The sequence below is a fragment of the Elephas maximus genome, chromosome 24 (genome assembly GCF_024166365.1).
Source record: "Elephas maximus indicus isolate mEleMax1 chromosome 24, mEleMax1 primary haplotype, whole genome shotgun sequence".
In the NCBI taxonomy this organism is placed as follows: domain Eukaryota; kingdom Metazoa; phylum Chordata; class Mammalia; order Proboscidea; family Elephantidae; genus Elephas; species Elephas maximus.
In genome coordinates this window covers 50045039-50069018 of record NC_064842.1, presented here as the reverse complement: position 1 = coordinate 50069018, position 23980 = coordinate 50045039, and the positions used below count along the sequence as shown (strand labels likewise).

The 23980-nt window shown below is 35.7% G+C and overlaps 1 protein-coding gene across 2 annotated transcripts in view; it reads left to right on the top strand.

Annotated features, from left to right (window-relative positions):
• The window catches only part of TPR (translocated promoter region, nuclear basket protein), a 57217-nt gene that overhangs the window by 30858 nt on the left and 2379 nt on the right, over positions 1-23980 (top strand). Inside the window, exons 30-49 of one of the 2 annotated variants that reach the window (XM_049867967.1) lie at positions 97-228; positions 1689-1819; positions 3178-3388; positions 4245-4388; positions 4915-5113; positions 6336-6541; positions 6747-6808; positions 7739-7947; positions 9163-9435; positions 10159-10307; positions 10958-11041; positions 13326-13523; positions 14349-14480; positions 14688-14778; positions 16633-16817; positions 17910-17978; positions 18096-18187; positions 19986-20092; positions 21807-21902; positions 22039-22195. In XM_049867967.1, coding sequence (XP_049723924.1) covers positions 97-228; positions 1689-1819; positions 3178-3388; positions 4245-4388; positions 4915-5113; positions 6336-6541; positions 6747-6808; positions 7739-7947; positions 9163-9435; positions 10159-10307; positions 10958-11041; positions 13326-13523; positions 14349-14480; positions 14688-14778; positions 16633-16817; positions 17910-17978; positions 18096-18187; positions 19986-20092; positions 21807-21902; positions 22039-22195 — 2927 coding nt within the window. Of the gene's footprint in view, positions 1-96; positions 229-1688; positions 1820-3177; positions 3389-4244; positions 4389-4914; positions 5114-6335; positions 6542-6746; positions 6809-7738; positions 7948-9162; positions 9436-10158; positions 10308-10957; positions 11042-13325; positions 13524-14348; positions 14481-14687; positions 14779-16632; positions 16818-17909; positions 17979-18092; positions 18188-19985; positions 20093-21806; positions 21903-22038; positions 22196-23980 lie in introns of both variants that reach the window. The other variant, XM_049867966.1, reaches the window with a different exon arrangement.

Below are 23980 nucleotides of genomic sequence, written 5' to 3'. Positions count from 1 at the left end.
CTGTAACTTAATGATCAGAAGCCAAGGCATGTTGTTTTTAATAATGTGAATATTTTTAATTTAAATGTTAAAAAAAAATACTGGCACTATTTTCAGGTGAGAAAACTGGAGTTAGATATTTTACCCTTACAAGAAGCAAATGCTGAGCTGAGTGAGAAAAGTGGTATGTTGCAGGCAGAGAAGAAGTTATTAGAAGAGGATGTCAAACGCTGGAAAGCACGTAACCAGGTAAATGCAGTTAGACTCATTCCAAAACACAGAAACATTAATTATAAATAATAGGATACAATTTAGGGAGATAAAGATATTTGAAGAACTAGTGAAAACTATTGCGTGTTTACCACTGAAAGTCTAGTATTTTATATTTATGTGACAGATGTTAAACTTACAACTCAGGTTATTATCTTTTTTTATTATGTTATATTTTTTAAAAGACCTTATTTTTTAGAGCAGCTTTAGGTTTACAAAAAAATGGTGCAGAAGGTACAGAGTTCCCTTGTTTAGGTGCTAGTTATATGACTTGTGAGAGTTTCTCAGTCTCTCTGATGTATAGTTTTTCTCATTTGTAAAATGAAGATATAATACCACTATCTGTGGTGATGGTGTTAGGTGCCATCAAATTGGTTCTGACTCACAGTGACGCTGTCACGTACAAGAGAACGAAGCACTGCGTGATCCTGTGCCATCCTCACAACTGTTGTTATGCTTGAGTCCATTGTTGCAGCCACTGTGTCAGTCCATCTGGTTGAGGGTCTTCCTCTTTTTCACCTACCCTCTACTTTACCAAGCAGATATCCTTTTCGAGGGAGTGGTCCCTTCTGATAACGTGTCCAGAGCATGCATTGTTGCTTCCGAAGGAGCATTCTGGCTGTACTACTTCTAAGACAGATTTGTTCCTTCTTCTGGCAGTCCATGGTATATTCACTATTCTTTGCCAGAGCTGTAATTCAAATGCATCAATTCTTGGGTCTTCCTTATTTCATTGTCCAGCTTTTGCATGCATATGAGGAGATTGAAAATGTCATGGCTTGGGTCAGGCGTACCTTAGTCCCCAAAGTGATGTCTTTGCTTTTCAACATTTTAAAGAGGTTTTTTGCAGTTGATGTTACAAAAATTAAATGTAAAACCTGGCACCTAGAAAATGCTCTGGGGCTGTAGCTGTTATTGTAGCATTTTAGAGCTAATTTATTACTGTTCTTATTACGTAAATGATCTGAAAAATCAAGAAGGAATTATCTGCCCAAATCTAGAAATATTTCTGTTACACCGTGCTGCCTTCTTCCTGGTTAATGGAATCAGTAGATTTAGATTTACTTTCATATTTTTAGATTTTAATGTGATGTGTATACTTTTTACTTTGAAATGGCTTTCTAATTCATGAAATTAGGTACTTGACAATAACAGCTTTTAGATTCTTTGGCTCCCTTTATTTGGCCTCATTGTAACCAATTTGAAATGTTTATTCACAACTATGAAAAAAAACAATTGATACTGATTTTTTCACCTCTATGTTGGCTAGACTTTTTAGCTAAACAAACATTAAAGCTTTGATCTTAATACCTTGTAATTTGATCACTATGCTTGCAGGATAGCTAATATAGGCCTACTTAGGTATTCTGACATTTTATTGTAGCGTATTTGTTTCGTAAAACTTAAAAATCCATAGTAATGTATTTTTGGTATTCTAGCATCTAGTAAGCCAGCAGAAGGATCCAGATACAGAAGAATATCGGAAGCTCCTTTCTGAAAAGGAAGTTCATACCAAACGTATTCAACAGTTAACTGAAGAAATTGGAAGACTTAAAGCTGAAATTGCAAGGTATGTGAAAAGAAGCCTTAAATTGTATATAAGATACGAAATCTTAGAAGAGTTTCATTTTCGTTCATTGTATGACTCCTGAAGTGCTTCTGATTCAGAAAACAGTGAAAAATTCTGGAGCCCTACATGTAGCTTTCCTTTTATTTCCTTATAGAGCCAAGCAAGCAGTGATAATGTTATATCTTCATGTATGAGTTATTATTGTAAACAGTTTGTGTGAGTCTGAAGCTAATAAATTAATTCATTTTCTAAACACAGTCAAAGTTTAACTTGTGCAAGTAGGTTATTTTTCTTTCGGTTGGCATATATTCAAGAATCTATTTTGAACATTTTTAGTAAGAGAAATTAAATTCAGCTAAACATGTATTTTGAAAATGAACTTAAGTATTGTCCCTTTAAAGATAAGAAACTTTAAAGATAAGAAATTAAATATTAAAATTAACATTTCTGTTTCACCTTTTTCAAGCTTTAGTGTCAGGTCTCTATGTCCTGGCCCTTGTTGATATAATGCTTTACAACTTCCAAATTTTTGTCTTATATAGTGCTATACTTTATGGATAACAGTAGTCTGGTATGTTAAGTAATAGGAATATTATTCCTTAGCTTACAGATGAGGAAGCTGAGGTTTAGAAAGCTTGGCTACCCAGGCTTACAGAGTTAGTAATTGTTAAACCCATCCTCTTAGTTCAGATTATCTGATTTCAGGTTCAGTTCATGATAGAGGTGTTGGCATGCAACAACCCACAGGCCAAATATGACCCATGGCTTTTTTTATCTGGCCTGTAAGCTAAGAATGATTTTTACATTTTTAAGGGTCATCAGAAAGAAGTAGCAGCAGCAGTGACAAAAACTGTATATGGTCTCCAAAGCCTAACATATTTACTGTAGTCTGGTCCTTTACAGAAAAAGTTTGGTAACACCCAATAGAGTAGAAGGATCCCTGGTGGTGTAGTGGTTAAGAGCTCAGCTGCTAACCTAAAGGTCGGCAGCTCAAATCTCCCAACTGCTCCTTGAAAACCCTATGGGGTAGTTCTACTCTGTCCTATAGGGTTGCTGTGAGTCGGAACTGACTTGATGGCACCTAAAAACAACAACAACAGTACAATGTCGGCTTTGCTGTCGAGTTTATCTGGATTAAAACCTGGGTACCTATAAAATGGGTATGTGTGCTTATGTAATGAAAGTATTTCTAAAGGACCAAGAATGCTTAAATTGAGAAATTATGTTAGAAATGTTTTCTTTATGAGTTTTAAATTAAAAAATATTTTTAAAGCAGCGCAATATAAGCTTCAATTGAAGAATTTAAAGTTTGAAAAATACATATTTTATTCTTCCTTCCTCTCTCTTTTTTTAAAAAGATCAAATGCATCTTTGACTAACAATCAGAACCTAATCCAGAGTCTGAGGGAAGATTTAAATAAAGTAAGAACCGAAAAGGAGAACATCCAGAAGGACTTAGATGCCAAAGTAGTTGACATACAAGAAAAAGTCAAAACGATTACTCAAGTCAAGAAAATTGGACGTAGGTACAAGACTCAGTATGAAGAACTTAAAGCACAACAGGATAAGGTATTGGGAGGAGTTTTTTCTTTAAAGAAATGATAAAGATGAAGGTTTTAAAAATCTTATTTCTTTACAATCTTTATTATTATTATTAGTTTTTTAATTCTAAACTCGAGTGTAAACTTACCTAATATCTTCATTGGGTTTAAGATGAGCCCTTCAATTATGTCCCAGAGGGCATTATAAACGGAGAGGAAGTTGGCTAAAGTGTAGGTATTTTAATCTTATTTTCTGATTTCAAATACTGTCCCTTTTTCAAAGCTATAGTTGCTTAATCCTTTGTTAATTTGAATTGTGTGTATAAAAAAAAAATTTTTTATGATTAATCAGGCTTTGTTTTAATTTCAAATAAGTAGAGAATAACAAAATCCTTGTTACATTTTCAATCTACATCTTGTTTTTCATTCCCAAAGGTATAGTGACTTATTTACATATTAATCACATGTTGGATTAAAGAGTATATAAAGAAGAAAATTCAAAAGTCCCACTCCTCAGTGTTAACCACTGTTAGCACCATCGTATATTTTTCTTTACTTACGAGTAATACGTTTTCCCATATAAACAAGGTCATTTGTATGTGCTGTTTTGTAGGCTGCTTTTTCCCTTGATTCATCATTGTGACAATGTATCTCTGTGGCAGACATTCACTTACAGCGCACCATTATTTTGATTAGCTGGTTGATATCAGTTGTATAGGGAAAAAATATAACTTATTTATTTAACTAATTCCCTATTTGGGAGCATTAAAATTGCTCCAGAGAGAGAAACTTTAGGAATATGTTTAAAGATACATTTCTTATTTCCTTAGACGAACTTCCAGAGGTGGAATTATTGAATATGTTACTACTCTTTGTCATCTTAGGTCCTGGAGAGCTCAGCTCAGTCTTCTGGAGACCATCAGGAACAGCATGTCTCAGTCCAGGAAATGCAGGAGCTCAAAGAAACCCTCAGCCAAGCTGAGACAAAGTCAAAATCACTGGAGAGCCAAGTCGAGAATCTTCAGAAGGTATGAATGTGAAAGGGATTACGTCTCTAATTCTTCCCTTGGTGTATATGTGGAGAACGTGTTAAACACTGACAGTATTTTATCTGTTACGTGGAAATGTATATATTTTATTTTTTCACTTTGAATGGCTTACGTGTGTAAATAACATCTAATCATCCTCAAAGGAGCCTTGATGCTGCACAGGTTAAGCGCTTGGCTGGTAACAAAAAAGGTGGGCAGTTGGAACCCAGCCGTTTCTGCTTGGGTAAAAAGACCTGATGATCTGCTCCCGTAACATCCACATCCTGGACCCGTATGGGGCAGTTCTGCTCATCATAAAGGTTGCTTTGAGTCAGAATTGACTTGATGGCACACAACAGTAATCACCCTCAAATGTCCACTTGGTTTGGCCACCATTTTTGTGATTATACTTGCATTTAATCTAGAAAGGCAGATGAGTAAGCATTACATTTTAAGTCTATAGGTCATACAACATACATTAATTTGGGCGAATTGTATGGTGAATACTTTGGGTTTCTTTTAACAGACACTGTCTGAAAAAGAGATGGAAGCAAGGAACCTCCAAGAACAGACTGCGCAGCTACAGTCTGAACTTTCGCGACTCCGTCAGGACCTTCAAGATAGAACCACACAGGAGGAGCAGCTGAGACAGCAGATAACTGAAAAGGAAGAGAAAACAAGAAAGGCTATTGTAGCAGCAAAATCAAAAATTGCACACTTAGCTGGTAAATGTATACTTTAAGATTTGAACTTGATAGTGAAAATTGGTTATTTTATTTAAGTTTGAAATTAACAGGAAAGAAAAAGTACTGTAAACCCATTGCTTTGTGTTTTAAATATTATTTTATTTGACACAAACTTAGAGGAATCTCAGTTTCCAGTTGATGAGTATGTCCATTACTTTCAAGTTCTTTTTTTTTTTTTTTAAATAATAATTTACTGTGTCTTCTGTGAAAGATTACACAGTAAGTTAGGTTCCCTTTTAGGAATTACTATACATATTGTTCAGTCGGCCGTTCGAATCCACCAGCCACTCCTTGGGAACCCAGTGGGACAGTCCTACTCTGCCCTCTAGGGTTGCTGTGGATGGAAATCGACTTGATGGCAATGAGGAGTTTATACAATTGTTCAGAGACATGGGTTACATTTTTCGCAATGTTTTGATATTCTAATTCCCTTCTGGATGTTTCTCTGTGAGGTCTTTTTTAATGATTGATTGGTAATAGAGTAGTGCTATCTTCTGCTTTGGTGTGAAATACCTATTACTACCCTCTTCCGGAGATGCTTCGGGCACAGGCTGTCCTGCTCAGAGGCCTTTCGTAAACTCTTAGACAGCATTGGATCTTACAGTCCAGGAATTTTTCTGCGCCTCACTTGAGTGAGGGCCCCTCTGGCCCTTCAGGGATGGTACTAGGTCAGATTTATGAGGCACCCAGTGATGCAAGTCTCAGGGCCCAAATGCATTTTGCCTGCCAGTCTGCTTAGCCAGTAAGATGCCAAAGTAGTTGGGTTTTTTTATAAGCGTCATTTTAGTGACTTCAAAGATAATGTCTCAGCAATGTAGTTCACCAAGAAAAACTAATTTATTTATTTTGCAGTAAGATTTTGGAGCATATACTGTAGATTATATGAAATAAGTGTTGTAGTTTGTATTATCTATATTTTTAATATTACAGTACTTAAGACCATGTAAAAGGGCTTCTGCTTACTATGATTTATGATGGATTCTTTAGCTTTTTGACATCTTAGAGAAAGTTAGAGTTTTGTATATTGGAGTAAGAAATTAAACTGGATCTGTTGAGAACTTCTTGAAAGGTATAATGTATCAGAATTACTATAGATTTTAAAGTACCGTAGTGGAATCTGATATGACCCTGTGCACCCTTTAAGCACATGAACATTTTTTACTTCTGGTGTTTGATTATGATCACATGGTTACCTCTTTAGGTGTAAAAGATCAGCTAACTAAAGAAAATGAGGAACTTAAACAAAGGAATGGAGCCTTAGATCAACAGAAAGATGAATTGGATGTACGTATGACTGCTCTAAAATCCCAGTATGAAGGTCGAATTAGTCGCTTGGAAAGAGAACTCAGGGAGCATCAAGAGAGACACCTCGAGCAAAGAGATGAGCCTCAAGAACCTACTAATAAGGTGAGTACCTAATTTTGATTAAATGAATTTTTTCTTTGTACATCTTACTTGAAAGTGCCTGGTGTTTTTAGCAGCTTTTGTCAGAGTTAATTTTGATTAAAATTCAAAGTATAGAGACAGAATTAACAATAGTAGATATTTGTATGGCATTGTTGAGTGGAATCTTTTAGGGTTGGCACATTAATGAATAATTTTCTTTCTGTAGGTTCCAGAACAGCAGAGACAGATCACATTGAAAACAACTCCAGCCTCTGGTGAACGAGGAATGTGAGTTTTAGTTCTTTTACAGTCTGATACCTGTTTTTCTTTTGAAGTTGCAGGGACCAAACCCATTGTTACCAAGTCAATTCTGACTCATAGCAACTGTATAGGACAGGGTAGAACTGCCCCATAGGGATTCCAAGCCTGTAAATCTTCATGGAAGCAGACTGCCACATCTTTCTTTTATGGAGCAGCTGGTGGGTTTGAATACAGACCTTTTGGCTAGCAGCTGAGCACTTAATCACTATACCACCAGCTCCTAAGATCTAATAATCTTTGCGGATAGAAACAAATCTATACAATTTAAAAAATGTATATCCAGAGAGCTGTTTGTCCCTGCAAAACTGTATCATGAAGTTGCCAACTTTTTTTTCCCCAGAACTCTTGCTTTCAGTCCATATATCATTGGGTAGAGCTTTGTGACAGAGAAAATATTGTTCATCTTCTTGTTTCTGATTGGCTTATATCTAAGAAAAGCTATTCCTTTCCCCTTCGATGTCATAATATAACAAATATAAGAGGCTGTTTGAGACTTGGTTTCAGTGACTCTATAGTTGAATAAATACTGCATTGTCAGGATGCTTTGCAAATATTAGAAATCCTAAATGCACCACTTTGGAACGTTTCCTGCACGGTTTTTAATGCTTGAAAGTAAAACCACTTACTGAATATTTGAACTAGTGAACTGAAAAATAAAGAACTGTTACTCACTGTCTCCGTAAAAATATGTATATTTTTAATCTACCAAAAGTCTACCTGAAGTGGTGTTAGGAAAACTAGGATTAATAAAGTCTGAACCCATATTAAGATCATACTTGCTGAACATCTACTTCAGGAAACGTGCACTTTGCCTTTAGTAGAGTTTAGGTACTTCATAAGCAGTATTTGTGGTAATTATTTTATGAGTCTTTATTCTTGAATTTTCTCCCCTATAAGTGCCAGCACATCAGAACCACCAACAGCCAATATCAAGCCAACTCCTGTTGTGTCTACTCCAAGTAAAGTGACAGCTGCAGCTATGGCTGGAAATAAGTCAACACCCAGAGCTAGCATCCGCCCAATGGTTACACCTGCCACTGTTACAAATCCTACTACTACCCCAACAGCTACAGTCATGCCCACTACACAGGTAGAATCACAAGAAGGTAAGTGAAATAATACACATCTGATTGGACCGACTGATTGTTTATGTTTATTATGAGAAGAAGACAGTAACTTCAAGGACAAATGAGGCTCCCATTAAAGCTAAAGTCACACATTATAGTAAAAGTGGGTGGTTAATGTTTTGAAGTGAATGCCTCCTAGGATTCATGTTAGCGCAAAAGATTAACTCCCTTCCTCGCTTCCTCTCTTCTTCCCTCCCTCCCTCCTTCCTTTACTACTTTCCTCCTTCTCCTTTTTACTCTCGTTTTGTTTTACTGTTAAACTAGAGACAAAATACACCCCTCTTAGTATATGGTATTTTTTTTAGAACTGGATTTTTATTTTTATTGGCTTAGAATGATGACGTGAAATCCATGCAAAACTGAAAAACCATGCTAAATTACTAATTGAACGCAGTATCACTTTTTCATTGAAATGGTCTGACCTTTTGTTTTCTCTACTCAGTTACTCATTACAGCAGTTACTACTTTGTATTAAGTTCAGTTGCACACATGCTTTTTTATTCCGCTAGGTTGAGCTCAAGGGCAAGGATCATGTTTTTCCTTGTTTAATCCCTTTACCCAACCCCAAAATACGTATTCGACTTTGCTAAATGGATGAACATTATTTCCTTAAATTCTTACCCTAACAAATACTGGAATTCAGTAAATTATCCAAGTGTTTAGAAGTATATTATGTGTGTACATTCTATGAAAGTACAGGATATTTTATTTCAGGTATATTAAAAAAAGATTGTCAGATATATTATCAGTTAAACTGGTCTTAAGGTTCATTTTATGATACTTAAAAACAAATTGGTACTTATTAAAAACATAACATTGAGCTTCCTAATTTTATTTATTTGGTCATAATTAAATGGCAAATAGATGCCAAAACCATTTCAGATATTTATTGTTTAATTCAATCAACAAGTTACTGCAGGCTGCCATACCAGTCACATAGGCAATACAGAAACGCCTAATGCGTTATATTTGCCCACAGTGTTTTATCTAATGAGCGGTAAGAGAGATGGACACAGATAACTATGCAAAATGTGACTTATACCACAGGACAGGGAAGGATACTGCTAGCCTTGGTGAAAGTAGAAGACTTACTGTTGTCATGTGTGTTTTCATGTAAAAAGTTACTTTGATTGTTCGTAAAGCTGTTGAAATAGAAGCCTTTTTCATGTTTTATTAAACATTATTATTTTTCAGCAATGCAGTCAGAAGGGCCTGTGGAACACGTTCCGGTTTTTGGTAGCACAAGTGGATCTGTTCGTTCTACTAGTCCTAATGTCCAGCCTTCTATCTCTCAACCTATTTTAACTGTTCAGCAGCAAACACAGGCTACAGCTTTTGTGCAACCTACTCAGCAGAGTCATCCTCAGATTGAGCCTGCAAACCAAGAGCTATCCCCAAACATAGTAGAGGTTGTTCAGAGTTCACCAATTGAACGGCCTTCTACTTCCACAGCAGTGTTTGGCACGGGTAAGATTATTTTTAAGATGAAGGTAGAGAAGACTTGTGCATAGCGTAATTTCTTGTGTATAATACATACCTTGAGTATTTTATGTACTTATTTTCTCTCGGATCTTTGAATACATGAATGTATTCCTAACATTTTATTTCATGTTTACTACTGAATTCTATGTTAGGTCACTTGTTTTTGTCATTACCTAAGATCCTGATTTCCCTTATTTTTGCTCAGGTTTTAAAGGTGATACAACCCAGGAGACATGTAACTTAATACACAGGTCCTGAGTACTAAGACAAGCTTGTATAACCATTTTCAAGTATAAGCATACAATGTAAATTATTTTAGCCAAGGAGTCCTGGGTTTTATAAGCTATAGAAGTCTCTGTGTAAACTTTGTGAATAGCAATTATCTATCACTGCAGTCACAGTGAATCAGATACGTTACTATAAGAGGTACCTGGATTTATTAAGCAGGGTTAGGTTGATAGTCACAGACCGTTGATTCAGAGCATAAATTGCTCTTTGTTTATGCATAGATTAGCAAGAACAAATTATGCAGATGGAAATTTATCTAGGATTCTAAATTGATTATAATTTAATCATCTACACAGTTTAAGTGTTCCTGTTAAATGACCACATTGGCTAATGAAAAAAAAGTTTTAAAAATTATCTTTGTCTAAATTCAGCTCAGTATCATACTGTAATTCAAGATTTAAAAATAATCTAATTTCAAAGTTTCAGCTACCCCAAGTTCTTCTTTGCCAAAGCGTACACGTGAAGAGGAAGAAGATAGCACCATGGAAGCATCAGACCAAGTATCTGACGATACAGTGGAAATGCCTGTTCCAAAGAAATTGAAAAGTGTTACAACTGTAGGACCTGAGGTGTGTACAATTTTATCTGTTTATTTTTACTTTTACCAGTAGAGCTAAGATCCTTTCTATAATAGCACTGTTAGGTGAGTTGACCTCTTGGGGCCAGAATTCATTATCTAGAAAACTCTGTTGAACTTAACTGCAACATTTCTACTCATAGCTCAAGTATTGTTGATATTGCCAACAACGTTTATATTCTTTGCTTATCTTTAATTTGTTCCCATTTCAATAAAAAAATAGTTACAAACCCTAAATTCCTAAGTTGAATTGTATTGTGAAGAGGTTCTTTTCTTTTTCTTTTTTTGGTTTTTATTTCAAAGAATAAGGGAGTTTGTAGTCTAGTGGACATTTTAAACTCTAATTGGCTATGTTTTTATAAGATTGGCCAAGATTTTGTTCCTTTGTTTTCTTTTGAGTCTAAATTGTAATGAATTAGGCTTTACTGTCAAACATTAAGACTACTAAATAAGTTTTATTAGCGTGAGTTAATGTATATACTGAAGAAGAAAGATTATATTTTATAAATACAATGACGTTAACATTTCCGATATGTAGACTCATAAAGTTGTAGTTTGTGTTTTGTTTTACTAGAACTGGCTGAACGGGTCAACACTCACCTAGTGAATTGGTGTTTAAAACTCTCGTGTCTTATGATTCAGGAAGAAGTTATGGCAGAAGAAAGTACTGATGGAGAGGTAGAGACTCAAGTATACAACCAGGATTCCCAAGATTCTATTGGAGAAGTAAGTAAAACTCACTTTTTAAGTAACAGAATTGTTGCCTTCAGTGAAAGAAATTAGCTCGACAAATTTAAACATAATTGGAAATTATTTTAACTTAATACTTTCATATTTAATGAAATATTACTAGAATTAACCAGTACAATTTCTGTTTTGTTTGATTTTCTCCTTTTACTGCCTTCCAAACTTGTATTAAAGAGATGTTTTTGTTCATGGGTAGCACAGGTTTTCCAAGCTAAGAATTGTCATGGGTACAGATGACCCACTATTTTGTTTATTTAGAAGAACAGCGATGGTTTAGTCTTGAGTTAAGATGAGCTGTGTAACTATAAGCAACTCTAAACCTGTAGACCTCAGTTTTCTCACTTACAGGAATAATATAGTTTTTAGGATTGTAAAGTGCCAAATACTACCACCACTGGTTGCTGTTGAGTCAGTTCCAACTCACGGCAACCCAGTGCATGTCAGTAGAATTGTGCTCCAAAAGGTATTCAGTGGCTGGTATTTCAGAAGTAGATCTCCAGGCCTTTCTTCAACGTTAATTTTTTCATTACATTGAAATCTTCTACAAATGTTTTTCCTTGAAGTTGACAAAAATTTCTATGACTCATAAATGCCATTTGGCTTTCCATTCCACCCTTCCAACACTATCTGCTGAATGTGTAGCAGTTACTGTTCTGATTTTCTGATGGTGAAGCGGATGTTCTTTATAAGTTGCATTTTCTGAAACAAGTATGTCGATTTTAGGCACATTTTTAATTATACCATGACTTAGTCATTTTTTTCCGTTGTGGTGACATAATTTTTTATGAATGACTTTACTAGCTCGCAGGAAGTTGTTATTGCCTTGTATAAAAAATAATTTATTGAGTGCTGAGCCAAAAAGCATGCATTTAACTTACAGTTAATATCAGAAATAAAGTTAAAATTATAGTTTATTTCAGTGGCTAACTGGAAATAGAATTGTGGGCAAATACATTGAGTGAAGAATTGTTTTAACATCTGATATCTTTTTTTTAATGCAGTAAAGGAAGTTACAAATAACCTAAGTGAAAGTTCTTAAGTTTCTTCAGTAATTCTCTACCTAATCACATTTTCCTAGACATCAAAATCCAAGCAGAGTACCTTTTAGTTTTTTCCTTTGTGCTTAAACAAAAGCACATTTTTGTAGTCATTTTTTAAAAAATGTGATTGAATTTATAAAAATGTAAGTTTAATCTTTTTTTTTTTTTTAAACTAATACTGATGGGAAATTCAGTAAAAACTACGTATTTTGAGATAGATATATTAGAACACTTTCTCTCTAGAGAAACTTGCCAAGATCCACTATAGAACCAATTACTATGCGCAGGTGAATTGTTAGACTTTGGAAATGCTGCTTGGTCATATGACTGTCTCCACCCAGTCCCAGGCTAAACTATCTTAGTTCTAATGCCGACCATCAAGACAGTTCAGTTGGGCTCCGAGGACTCACTTGACTTCATCTGTCCTTAGTCTTTGGTGGCTACACAGACCTTGCATATGAGTCGATCCCATTGTTCTAATATCTGGTATCTTTAATGTGCTTTGAAGGCCTAGGATAGTTATCAATTTTCGGGGGCAAGTAAAGGTTTCTTAGTAGACAATAACAATGGCTTATTTTATTTAGTGTGTTTTTTAGATTGTCTCTGGTTTTGGGGAAAAAAAATTTAAATGTTGCAGGTCCATTAGCATTCTTTTTTCTGACTTTGATTAGGATTTGCACTGTTTGCTAACCCCATTGACTCTTACACTTGAAATAAGGCTAGTCCATGTTGAGATACTCTGTAAGTATAAAATATGCATTAGATTTTAAAAACTTAAATAAAAAAAGCAGTAAAATATTGAGCAATAGTTTTCACATGGATTACAAAGCTTTTTTGTTGTTGTTTTTTTTTCAGCGTGGCTACTAGAAAATTTAAAAGTAGTATGCAACTCACATTGTGACTGGCATTATATTTGCTGTACAGCGCTGAGCTATAGTATCTCTGTTGGTTTAAGCACACACATATTTATCTGTTTGTGGACAAAGATACGTATTTCCTCCCTCCTCTTTTTTCTTGGAGTGTTACCCAAAGAGATTTGTATAATTCTTTATGGGTTCTCTGGAGAAGACACTAAAGAAAAACCCAAAAATTTTATTTTCCTTAGCTTATATTTCAAATTAATTCTTCTTTTATTGTATGTACGTATTTTTTAATCTTTTGATCTGCACTATCAAACTGATAGTTTTAGATATGCTTGATATTTACTATTTATTTTTTAAAAGGGAGTCACCCAGGGAGATTACACTCCTATGGAAGACAGTGAGGAGACCTCTCAGTCCCTTCAAATAGATCTTGGGCCCCTTCAGTCAGATCAGCAGGCAGCGTCATCCCAGGATGGTCAAGGCAAAGGCGATGATGTCATTGTTATTGACAGTGACGATGAGGAGGAGGATGATGATGAAAACGATGGCGAGCATGAGGTGAATTTGGTTTGGAATCATCTAATATTTTCAAACTGTTGAATAAAAATGTTCAAACCCTTAGGACTACTAAAGCAGGAACCAGTAAATTCTGATTCCCTGTCAGTTTATTTTGCTTTTCTTTTATCCTGATTGGTTCTGAAATTAACATTTCATAATAAAATTGGACATAGAGCAAGTGATGGAAAATCCCAGTTCTTTTTTATGGTTGTTAAGGTCTTCAGGATTTGTTCTCGATTAAACTTAATCTTAAATCTCATTGCTGCATGACTGTGATTTTAATTATAAGCTCTGTGGCTTCTGGAAATAAAAAGAAGAAGCAAAGTGATACTTTTTCTCTTGGAGCCCCCTAGTTCATTTCAGAAGTAATTGACATGTCACCCTCATTGCAGCATCTTTTAAGTGGAACTTTTTATTTTAATTTGGGATTTATTTCTGAATGGGCTTCTCATTTTAGATTTTTTTTCTTAATAAAACAGCTTTTCTTAAAAGCTCATGCTTTAGTTTTATTATTCAACTCCATTTTTTTTTAATTTAGAATTAAAGTAAACTGCTGGGGACTTTGAGTATGTTTAGGAGCTTCAGTCTTTGAAAGCTCTCATGTGAGCAGTCAGGATTCAGAATTGATCAGTGTTACACTAATTCTCTGTAAGCTTCACAGTTCTGGTATTTGGTGCCACAGAACTAAGCTCATACTACTCTCAAGATAACTCTATTTCTGGATCAGTGCTGAATCATTTAAATTTCTAAGGGTGGTATTAGGATGTACACAGCATGTATGCCATAGCCTAGATCTTTATTTATAGTTGAGAATTTTTCTACTAGGATTATGAGGAAGATGAGGAAGAAGATGATGATGATGAAGATGACACAGGGATGGGAGACGAGGGTGAAGATAGTAATGAAGGCACTGGTAGTGCAGATGGCAATGACGGCTATGAAGCTGATGACGCTGAGGTAACTGGCTGGAACTTTGACCATTCTTTTTCTTTAAAAATTGCTTGGAAGAGTTTCACTGTTTTCCAAGACTATAGAAAGGCCTGTCTGTATTCAGATATTCTCAAATCAGCAAAATTTCTTGAACTTTTTTTTTTTTGCTGTGGCTTACTTGGTCTGTTTTTTAAAAATACCTGTTTGTACTTAGGCATCCCATTTTTTATTTAGGGTGGTGATGGGACTGACCCTGGTACAGAAACAGAAGAAAGTATGGGTGGAGGCGAAAGTAATCAGAGAGCTGCTGATTCTCAAAACAGTGGTGAGATTATTACTTTTTAATTGGCCTTTTCTGGTGATATGCTGTAGGTAATAAAATTTGTTTAGTAAATTGACAAGAGATTGACTCTTCTAGCTTTGTCACTATTATTCTCTCATAAAGTTTGTATTTATGACAATAAGATACTGTCAGTATATTTTCCACCTCTTCAGATTGCTGTAAGATTCAAGCATTTCAAAATCTGTGAAGTATTATAAATGCCATATATTGCTGCTGTTCTTTTTAAGTGGAAAAATTAAATCAGAAACTCCTAGCAGCAGTAGCAGCAGTTCATAACCAGAAGAGGTCAGTCTAATCAAGCTGCATGTTTCAAGATGTGTGCATATTGGAGTTTTGCAGTATTTTCTGGTCTTCTCAATGAAAAAAAGAATTTTTTTAATCCAGGATCCCATGCTTTTTGTTAATATGTAGAAGAAAGAGTCTTAGATGCCCACTGAAAAGTTGCAGTAAGGTATATGGAAATCATAGAAAATGATTTTAGAATGGCTGTCTTTAAATGTGTTTTAAAGAATTAGTTAATATAATATCCTGGTTTTACAGGTAATGATACTAAGTGGTACAGGTTACAGTGATTAGTGGCAATAAAACCGTATATATTCAGACTTAAGGGAAAATGGTGTCCCTGGGTTTCTGTATAGGCTGGGTTTTTAAAAGTATGAGATTAAGAGGAAAATTAAATCATGTAATTAAAAAAATTATATTCTTAGGTTTTAAGGGAGCTAAAAGTAAGGGGAGAGGGAGATTGATGCTACTTTGCATTTAGGTAATGAACATTTTAGAAAACGTTTTGTAATTAAACTATTTTTGTGTCACCTACTTGGAATATAGAGGGATTTTTTTTTTTTTTCTTTTTTCCTGTTTAGATGTTATCACTGAAAGTTAAGTCTGTTGAGGGCAGGTGTTTACAGCTGTTACTTCCAGACACAAGGCATATACTAGGTGCTCATGAAATATTTGTTAGAGGTTTATTTGGGGGTTGGGGGTCAAGCAAAGATAGGCCTTAGCTGTCTGGATAAAGTTAAATTCTGGGTTAATTTGGTACATGGCCAACAGCTACTGAGTGCTTTTTTGAGAAACTTTACTTGTTTTGAATTGTTTAGTTCTTGAAATAAGTATATGAGGCATAGGTACTGTAATGAGTTTTAGTATAGCAAAGAAGAATCTGAGACACAGAGAAAGAAAATGACTTAACCAAGGTCACAGCAAGTAAGTGGTAGAGCTAGGATCTAATTCCAGACCTCAGACTTTCAAACTACTGAATCCTGTGTGATAGCCTATTCAGATTTTCATAGTAAGAAACAGCTTGTTTTTGCTACATACGTAGACATTTGAGGGACTATTGAAATTTAAAATTTAGGAAAATCAAATTTAAAAGTGTTATCTTAAGGCTTCTCCCCATTCTCCTTTATCCTGTTTGGGTATTATAGTGAGACCCTGGTGGTCTGACCTTAAGGTAATTTGCCCGTTTTATGAAGCATAATAACAGCCGTTATTTACTAAATGTTTATTTTGTGATATATTGGGCTAAGTGCTTTATGTCCATTGTTCAAAATCTTTAGAAAAACCTTTCTTATTGGTGGCATTTGATTCACTACTAGCCAAAGGAATAGACTCAGAGGGGTTAAGGGACTTGCCCAAAGACATACAGCTGCTAAGTGCAGACTCCATTATCACTGGCTCCCAAGCCCGTGTTCTTTCCCTCACACCCTGCTATTTTCATTCCGAAAATGTTAGTGAGATAAGCACTTATAGTGGCAAGATTTATACTTCTAGGAATTGTCCAGGTTATTCTGTGGTAGATTTAGTAGTTCAAATTAAGCTTCTGCTTCCCTGTAGGTGAAGGAAATACAGGTGCTACAGAGTCGTCTTTTTCCCAGGAGATTTCTAGAGAACAGCAGCCATCATCAGCATCTGAAAGACAGACCCCTCGAGCACCTCAGTCACCAAGACGCCCACCACATCCGCTTCCTCCACGACTGACCATTCACGCTCCACCTCAAGAATTGGGTCCACCAGTTCAGGTACTGGTCGTTCTGAAAAATGAACTCTAAAAAATCATGTCTTTTCCTCTGTTCCTTTCCGTTAGATATTACATCTTGTTTAGAAACTAAATGAACTTTTTAAATGTTTTGGCATATTTTTATATAATTTTTTCAAAATGAAGCTAATTTCTAATTTCCTTTCCTTGGAATATGGCAGTGATTTACTTCTGTAAATTAGATAACATTTAGAAAGATGAGGCTTTCTAAAGGTTGTGTATAAGTTAGAGTTAGAGTGATTGTAGTCATAACAAATAAAAATACCGTTTCTGTGGGTTAAGAAAAATATTTTCTTGGATTTTAATTAAAGTAAAATGTATTTTAGCAGCTTACCACCATCTACTTTGAATGTCATTCTCTAAGCTGCACTTTTTTTTTTTATGTCAATTTTGCTTAATAGAACATTTTCTTCCTCATGTGTTTGCAACCATATGTATTAGTTTCCACTTTTAAAAGTAACGAAGAGGTGTGCGTGACTCTACGTGCAGCATTCCATATAGTAGTGGTGGGCATCTCTTAAATGGAAGCTTCTGCAGAAACGGGAAAAATACCAAGGCTGTAGTAATCTGGCTTGATTCTTACTCTGTAACATTATTAAAACTATTAAACTGACAACTATTAAAACACTATTGGTGAAGATAAATTCAGTTGAGAATATAAAACCTTAAAGGATTGTGTATGTATCTTACAAAATCATCTAAACTGGGAAACAGTTTTTAAAAAGTCCTTACTGCTGTTTGAACTCCGAAAGATAATTAAGCCTTAAGATTCAGAGTCATACTTGCTAACAGTTAGGTATAAAGAGTTAGGAACTAAATTAGTTCATGTACAAATAAGATAGGATCATAGATGCCATTGGTTTTAAGTAGAGTCCATATAATTAAAAATTTATCACTGATTAAAATTGATTTCTTCTAAGATTAATAGTAATTTTTTCTAAGAAATATCCTGATGATTACATATGTAACATTTTAGTTATTACCAGCAAGTAACTAAGCTACATTTATTGACACCTGGAGTTTGTTTTTTTGCTTAATCTCTTAAAATAAATGTAATTCTTTTCTTGACACACAGAGAATTCAGATGACCCGGAGGCAGTCTGTGGGACGTGGGCTTCAACTGACTCCAGGAATAGGTGGCATGGTAAGTACTTACGTATCATGTAATAGTGACTCCTTAGTTCAGCAAATACTTGTATAATCCGTATGCATTCTCCTGTCATGCTTATTTAGCTCTTGTTTTCTGTCTTTGTCTTAGCAGCAGCATTTTTTTGATGATGAAGACAGAACAGTTCCAAGTACCCCAACTCTTGTGGTGCCACATCGCACTGATGGATTTGCTGAAGCAATTCAGTAAGTTAAAGAAAGGGAAACGTATCGCATGACTAATCACATTCCTCCTGTTTCCCTATTAACTTATTCATTAATCGATAGAGTTATTTGTTGAGCCCTTCACTGTTGTGTAGTAAGCACTTGGGGTAGAAGAATTGAGGATGTATTATTGGGCAAAATTATGCAGGGTGAATAAAATAAAGTTGCTTCCGTTAGGAATTTGAAATTTAAAAGCGGTATAACAGAAGAACATAGACTTTAGAGTTGTAAAGCCTGGGTTTAAAACCTAGCTTGTTGCTAGTGTTAATTTAGAGATCAGACAACCATGAAATGACAAATTTTAGTTTCACACCAGACAGCCTGGTTCTAGAGCCTGTGTTATTCAGTGTTGTGCTATGCAGTTATTCTTAAAGGATGAAAAGGCGTCTGTAAGCTAAGAGCCAGGGATAAATTGTTCCAGCTTGATAAACACATCAAAGTACACATGTTCAACTGTGGCTAAATTATCGGCTGATAACAGGATATACTTGAAGGTCAGAATGTAAGTTTCCACAAACTTGGGAAAAATGAATTGCCCTAGAGCTGTGGTAGCATGTGGCCTTGTTCAGTCAATTAACCATAAATCACCTCAGCTCTCATGTTGAGGTGTCAGCTCCCCCCTTCTGAAAGTCAGCCAGACAGGAACCGACTCACTCCGATATCACATTTCTGAGTGCTCGCCAGTCAGTGGCATTCTCTCCTGAACAACTGCTTCTACAGATGTCAAACCCTCAAACCTCTAAAAGTTGCCAGTAGCCTGAACTCTGTGCTTCTGAAAACGTTGTATAAGCTTAGTAGCTGACTCTGCTCAATGAGAACATGTGTGACCTAGTTTTCCATTATTATAGTCAGCGATAAGTTCAACTTTGCCTTTTTACCTCAGATATCGAGTGGCAGTCTCATTATCTGACATACGCTGAAAAAGTTGAATGAGGCCTTGTCAACAGAGAGCCATAAGTGTGTTAAGAAGATAGCTGGAGTTTATTTTCTAGGTCGCAGGAAGCTATCCAAGATTATGGGCCCGATAGTAAGGAAATTTGAGGCATAGCTCGAGGCTCTTCCTTAAGAGGATAACTATATGGAGGCAAGTTTAAAAATGGCCCTGAAAGACTAGGGCCTTAACTAAAGCAGTAATGTTGAAATGAGAAAAAAAGATTGAAGAGTTATTATAGAAGTATAAACCATAAACATTAGTAACTGGCTAGCAAGGGGAAGACAGGGTAAGAAGTAGGCAAAGAGAGATAATCCTGAGTTTTATATCCTAGATTTTAGACAGGAAGATGGATGATAGTGTTGTTAAGACAGAGAACACAAGAAGAAAAACAAGTGTCTAGCTATCTTAATATTAGAATTGTTATAGACCTTGGGAGCCATCTTGTGAATTCAGATAAGAAATGGGCCAGAGAGCTGACGGGATTTATCCATAACTATGACTTCATTCTAAGTCTTTTTGTTATGCCTTATGGTGAGATTGAATTGCCTTCAGTATATCTGTGTAGAAATGTCTAGCAGACGTGGAGGAAATGGGAGTCATAGTTCAGGAGAGCTAAAAGTTACTTATATCTAAACCACAGGTGATTCATATTATACTAAATTCATTGACAACTGATGTTTTGAAAGAAATATTTTTATAGGTAAGAATCCCCTTACTAACTTTATTTTTAATCTGTTTCCTTCCCAGTTTGTTGTGCTCATATTTCCTTCCTACATTCTTTCCACTATTGTTGTTCAAACAGGGTACCTTTAAATTTCATATTAAGTATAATTTTTATCCATTTAGTTCCCCACAGGTTGCTGGTGTTCCTAGATTTCGGTTTGGACCACCTGAAGATATGCCACAGACAAGTTCTAGTCACTCTGACCTTGGCCAGCTTGCTTCTCAAGGAGGTAAATAGCTAAATAAAACCCATAGATCGCCTAAATTTTCATGTCTTCGATATTAAACTTTTCTAATGTGTTTTCAAAACACAGCAAATAATCCCTATTCCAATTTTTGGAGAAAGTCATAATACACGTACTCCTCACCTAACGACTATCTCGCTATCTGACGTTTCGCATTTACAGTAATAGTAAAAAATCTACTATTTTGCGCTTTAACAATGTATGTCTGGCAGTAATGAACACTGAGATGCACAGTGAAGGTAATGCTGGCTGTGATGGTTAAGGTTGTGTGTTAACTTAGTGGCACCGTGATTCTCAGTGGTTTCGCGGTTGAGTAATGATGTGATTTGGCAGCTGTGTAATGGTACAGTCATCCTCCATTTTGTGAGCTTTATGTGGTGATCTTCCATTTTCACATAATGCTGATTTTCACAGAGACCTGGTCTTCGGAACCTGATCGTGTCGGTAAATGAGGAGTGGGTGTGTATATATACTTATTAAACATCGCCTTCTGTACAACTCTTATCTTTCCAGCAAAGTTCAAACTTTTTTGGGCATAAGGCTGGATTTTACATTTGTATCCCATCTGGCTCCAGTGTAGTACCATATGCGTGTAGTAGGTATTCAGGAATAGTAATCGAACCAGTAAATATATGTAGTACTATTAGGTGTCCCTGGGTCGCACAGACAGTTAAGCGCTCAGCTACTAATTGAAAGGTGGGCAGTTCAAGTCCATCCAAAAGCACCTTGCAAGACAGACTTGTTTATCTACTTCTGAAAGGTCACAACCTGTGCTCAGTTCTACTCTGAAACACACAGGTCATTATTAGTGGGAATCAACTGGAAGGCAACTGGTTAACAGTTTTAAAGTCGTTGGAAGGAATGCAGCGTGTTTTCTGTTCAAAGTTTGTTGCTTGTAATTGTTCTAAGCTAAATGTATAAAACCAGCTGGATACGTTAACATTATTAAAAATAAGAAAAAATGTAAAAATATGTGGAAGTAGTAAAATGATCTCTTAAGTTAAATTAATCTGTTTGTAGAATTACTTTTTAATTCTCAGCTGAGAAGCTGTCTGGCACTTTGTAAGTAAAGAGGGAACCCATAAATAACTTTTGTAGAAAGCCTGAGACAATAAATCTGTAGCTTTCATTAAAAGTCATAGAACGTATTCTGTTTTTTGGTGGTTTAGGAGGTTAGTTCTAATACTTCAGGCTTTTACTGATAGGAAATTGTGAGTTGACTCCTTATCAGTTCCAAATTTTGTGTGACTTGGTATTAACAGGGCAGTTCTGGACGTGGGAGCCAGAATTAGGCTTGAGTTGGAATGGCATCACTCAGTAGCATTGTAACCTTGGCAAAGTTAATTAACCTCCTTCAACGTTAGTTTCTTTAAGCCTAAAAGAGGGATAATAGAACTTTTCAGTTTTGGCAAGGAGTAGAATCTAACATAGGTGAGTACTGAGTAAAGTTAGCTTGTATGAAACTATAAAAGCAGCATTTTTAACTAACTTTTAAGGGTGCTTTAGTTAACATTAGCGAGCTTAAAGTTTGGTTAAATTTCATTAAAAGCCTAAGAGATTGATTTTTGCTTGATGTGCCAGTTAAATTATGGGCTTGGAGAAAGTCAGGGCTCTCAGGTAATTCCTTTTTCCTTTCAGACACCTGGCATGTTGACAGTCTTATGTTCTTCCAGTCATTCATGTGCAGCATTGTCTTTAGGTTTAGGAATGTATGAAACGCCTCTCTTCCTAGCCCATGAAGAAGAGTCTGGTGGCCGAAGTGTCCCCACTACTCCGCTACAGGTAGCAGCCCCAGGTAGGTATCAAAGGCAGATTTGGGGATATTGTGTTCTACTGGTAAGATGGGAACCTGTGAGACATCTTGTGGCTAAAAAGTAGAGAAATTGCAAAGTTAAGATTTTAACTACTTTTCCTGTCTTTTAATTTTGAAGTGACCGTATTTACTGAGAGTGCCACTTCTGATGCCTCAGAGCATGCCTCTCAGTCTGTCCCGATGGTGACGACATCCACTGGCACTTTATCCACAACAAATGAAACAGCAACAGGTGATGATGGAGATGAAGTGTTTGTGGAGGCAGAATCTGAAGGGTGTGTGTTTACTTTGTAGTTTTTGCTTTAAGCTCACCAGACATTTTACGTTTGTTTACGCCAGGAAACGATCTGTTCAGCTGTGTTTTTAATGGTATCCTATTAAGTAAATAAACCAAGCCATTTGTTTCGAAAACTAATTTTTGCATCTAGTAATATGTATTAGGACTTGGAGATTATGCACATACAACTACATATTAATTTGTTAGAATTGAGAAGCCAGTAACAAATGATATAAAATTCACCCTGATCTAAATTTGGAACAAGTTTAGTATTTATTGTCCTCACAGCAACACAAACTCAACCTATACGCTTCCCTTATTCCAGGCAGCTTGCACGCTGTGCCTAATGCATACAAAATATATCAATATTATAGAAAATGGAATTTTAGGAACAGTTACCTCCCTGAAAATTGTAGTATGTATCCTACAACAAAGTATTTCTTTAAAAGCATTGATACTGTTCCATTAAAGTAGCTGCTTGAACTTTTCTCCCCAAGAAAGAAGCCTTTCTGTGAAAATTAAAGCTGTTAGGAAATGAGTCACTTTCCATTTAGTAGTGGGCTTTCATGTGCTCCTCACTGTTTACTTATGTGCAGTTAGTCTTGGGTGTGCGAGAAACTGGCTTCATAAAAATTAGAGATTTTTCTAGTAATTTTCAAGATACGGCCACATTTAACTTGTTAGTTACAAAGAAGGCTTAACAAAAGAAGTATTTCATGACAAATCACCTGGATGTTTTTAAGTCAAAGGAAGTCAAGTAGTTTAATGAAAAAAACCATTGGACAGTGGTCTTGGAGAAGTTGTTTTATAACTTTAAAGGTGTGAGACCTAATTCTTTACATAAGGAGAAATTTGGTCTACACTGCATGGTTAGAAGCATAGCTAAAAGTAGACTTCAGATTTCCTAGGTAGAACTGAAGAATTTTGTCTTATTTTGTGACATTTTAGTAGAATAATTATAGGCAAGTTCCTGGATATGAGGGAAAAAGCAGGTCTGTTATTCTCTAACACGGTGGAAGATTACACACCCTGCTGAGAATACTAGCTGCCAGTATTTGCATACCATGTATGCAATTCATTTTACACAGGTCATTTCTAAATTGAACAATATTTCTGCAAAATATTGTGTCCATTTTATAAGTGAAAGCACTCAAGCTGAGACCGTATGAAAATAGCTTGCTTAGGATATACAAGTAACTGGCCCAGCCTGGATTTGAATCCAGACACTACTTGACTCCAACCTCAAGTTCCTTACACTTCACAAGCGCTTCTCAACTTCAGGACACAGTTGTGGGAGATCTCTGTCCAGTAAATTGTTTATTAATAATTGGATTGAAATTTATAAATAGAAAAACTGGAACCAGATGCAAGTTATTCTTGTACTCTTACCTCTGTCACTTGCTTTTCGATATGCTTTCTTGAACGAGAGAAAGATGAAATTATAACCATTGAGCCAGGAGTTTCACATCCCCACAGACTGTCTCATCTGGGCTAGACCCCATGGTGAGTTACTGGTATGCTGGTAGTAATACGACTATTGTGAATTATTTAGTACTCGGCTTTCCACAAAAACCGTTTTGGGAGTTATCAAAATTTGGAGACTATACCTCCAGTGAGCACTAAGAATGAAAATTCTTTGTCAAAAGGGAAAAAAAAATTAACAATAGCAAAAAAAGGAAGAACTAAATCTAAAATTGGAACATATTCCAGTAAGAAACAACTTTTTTCCCCTGCCTCTCTAAAAATTTTTAAAGATATCATAGTCTATAGTTTTGAGTTGATG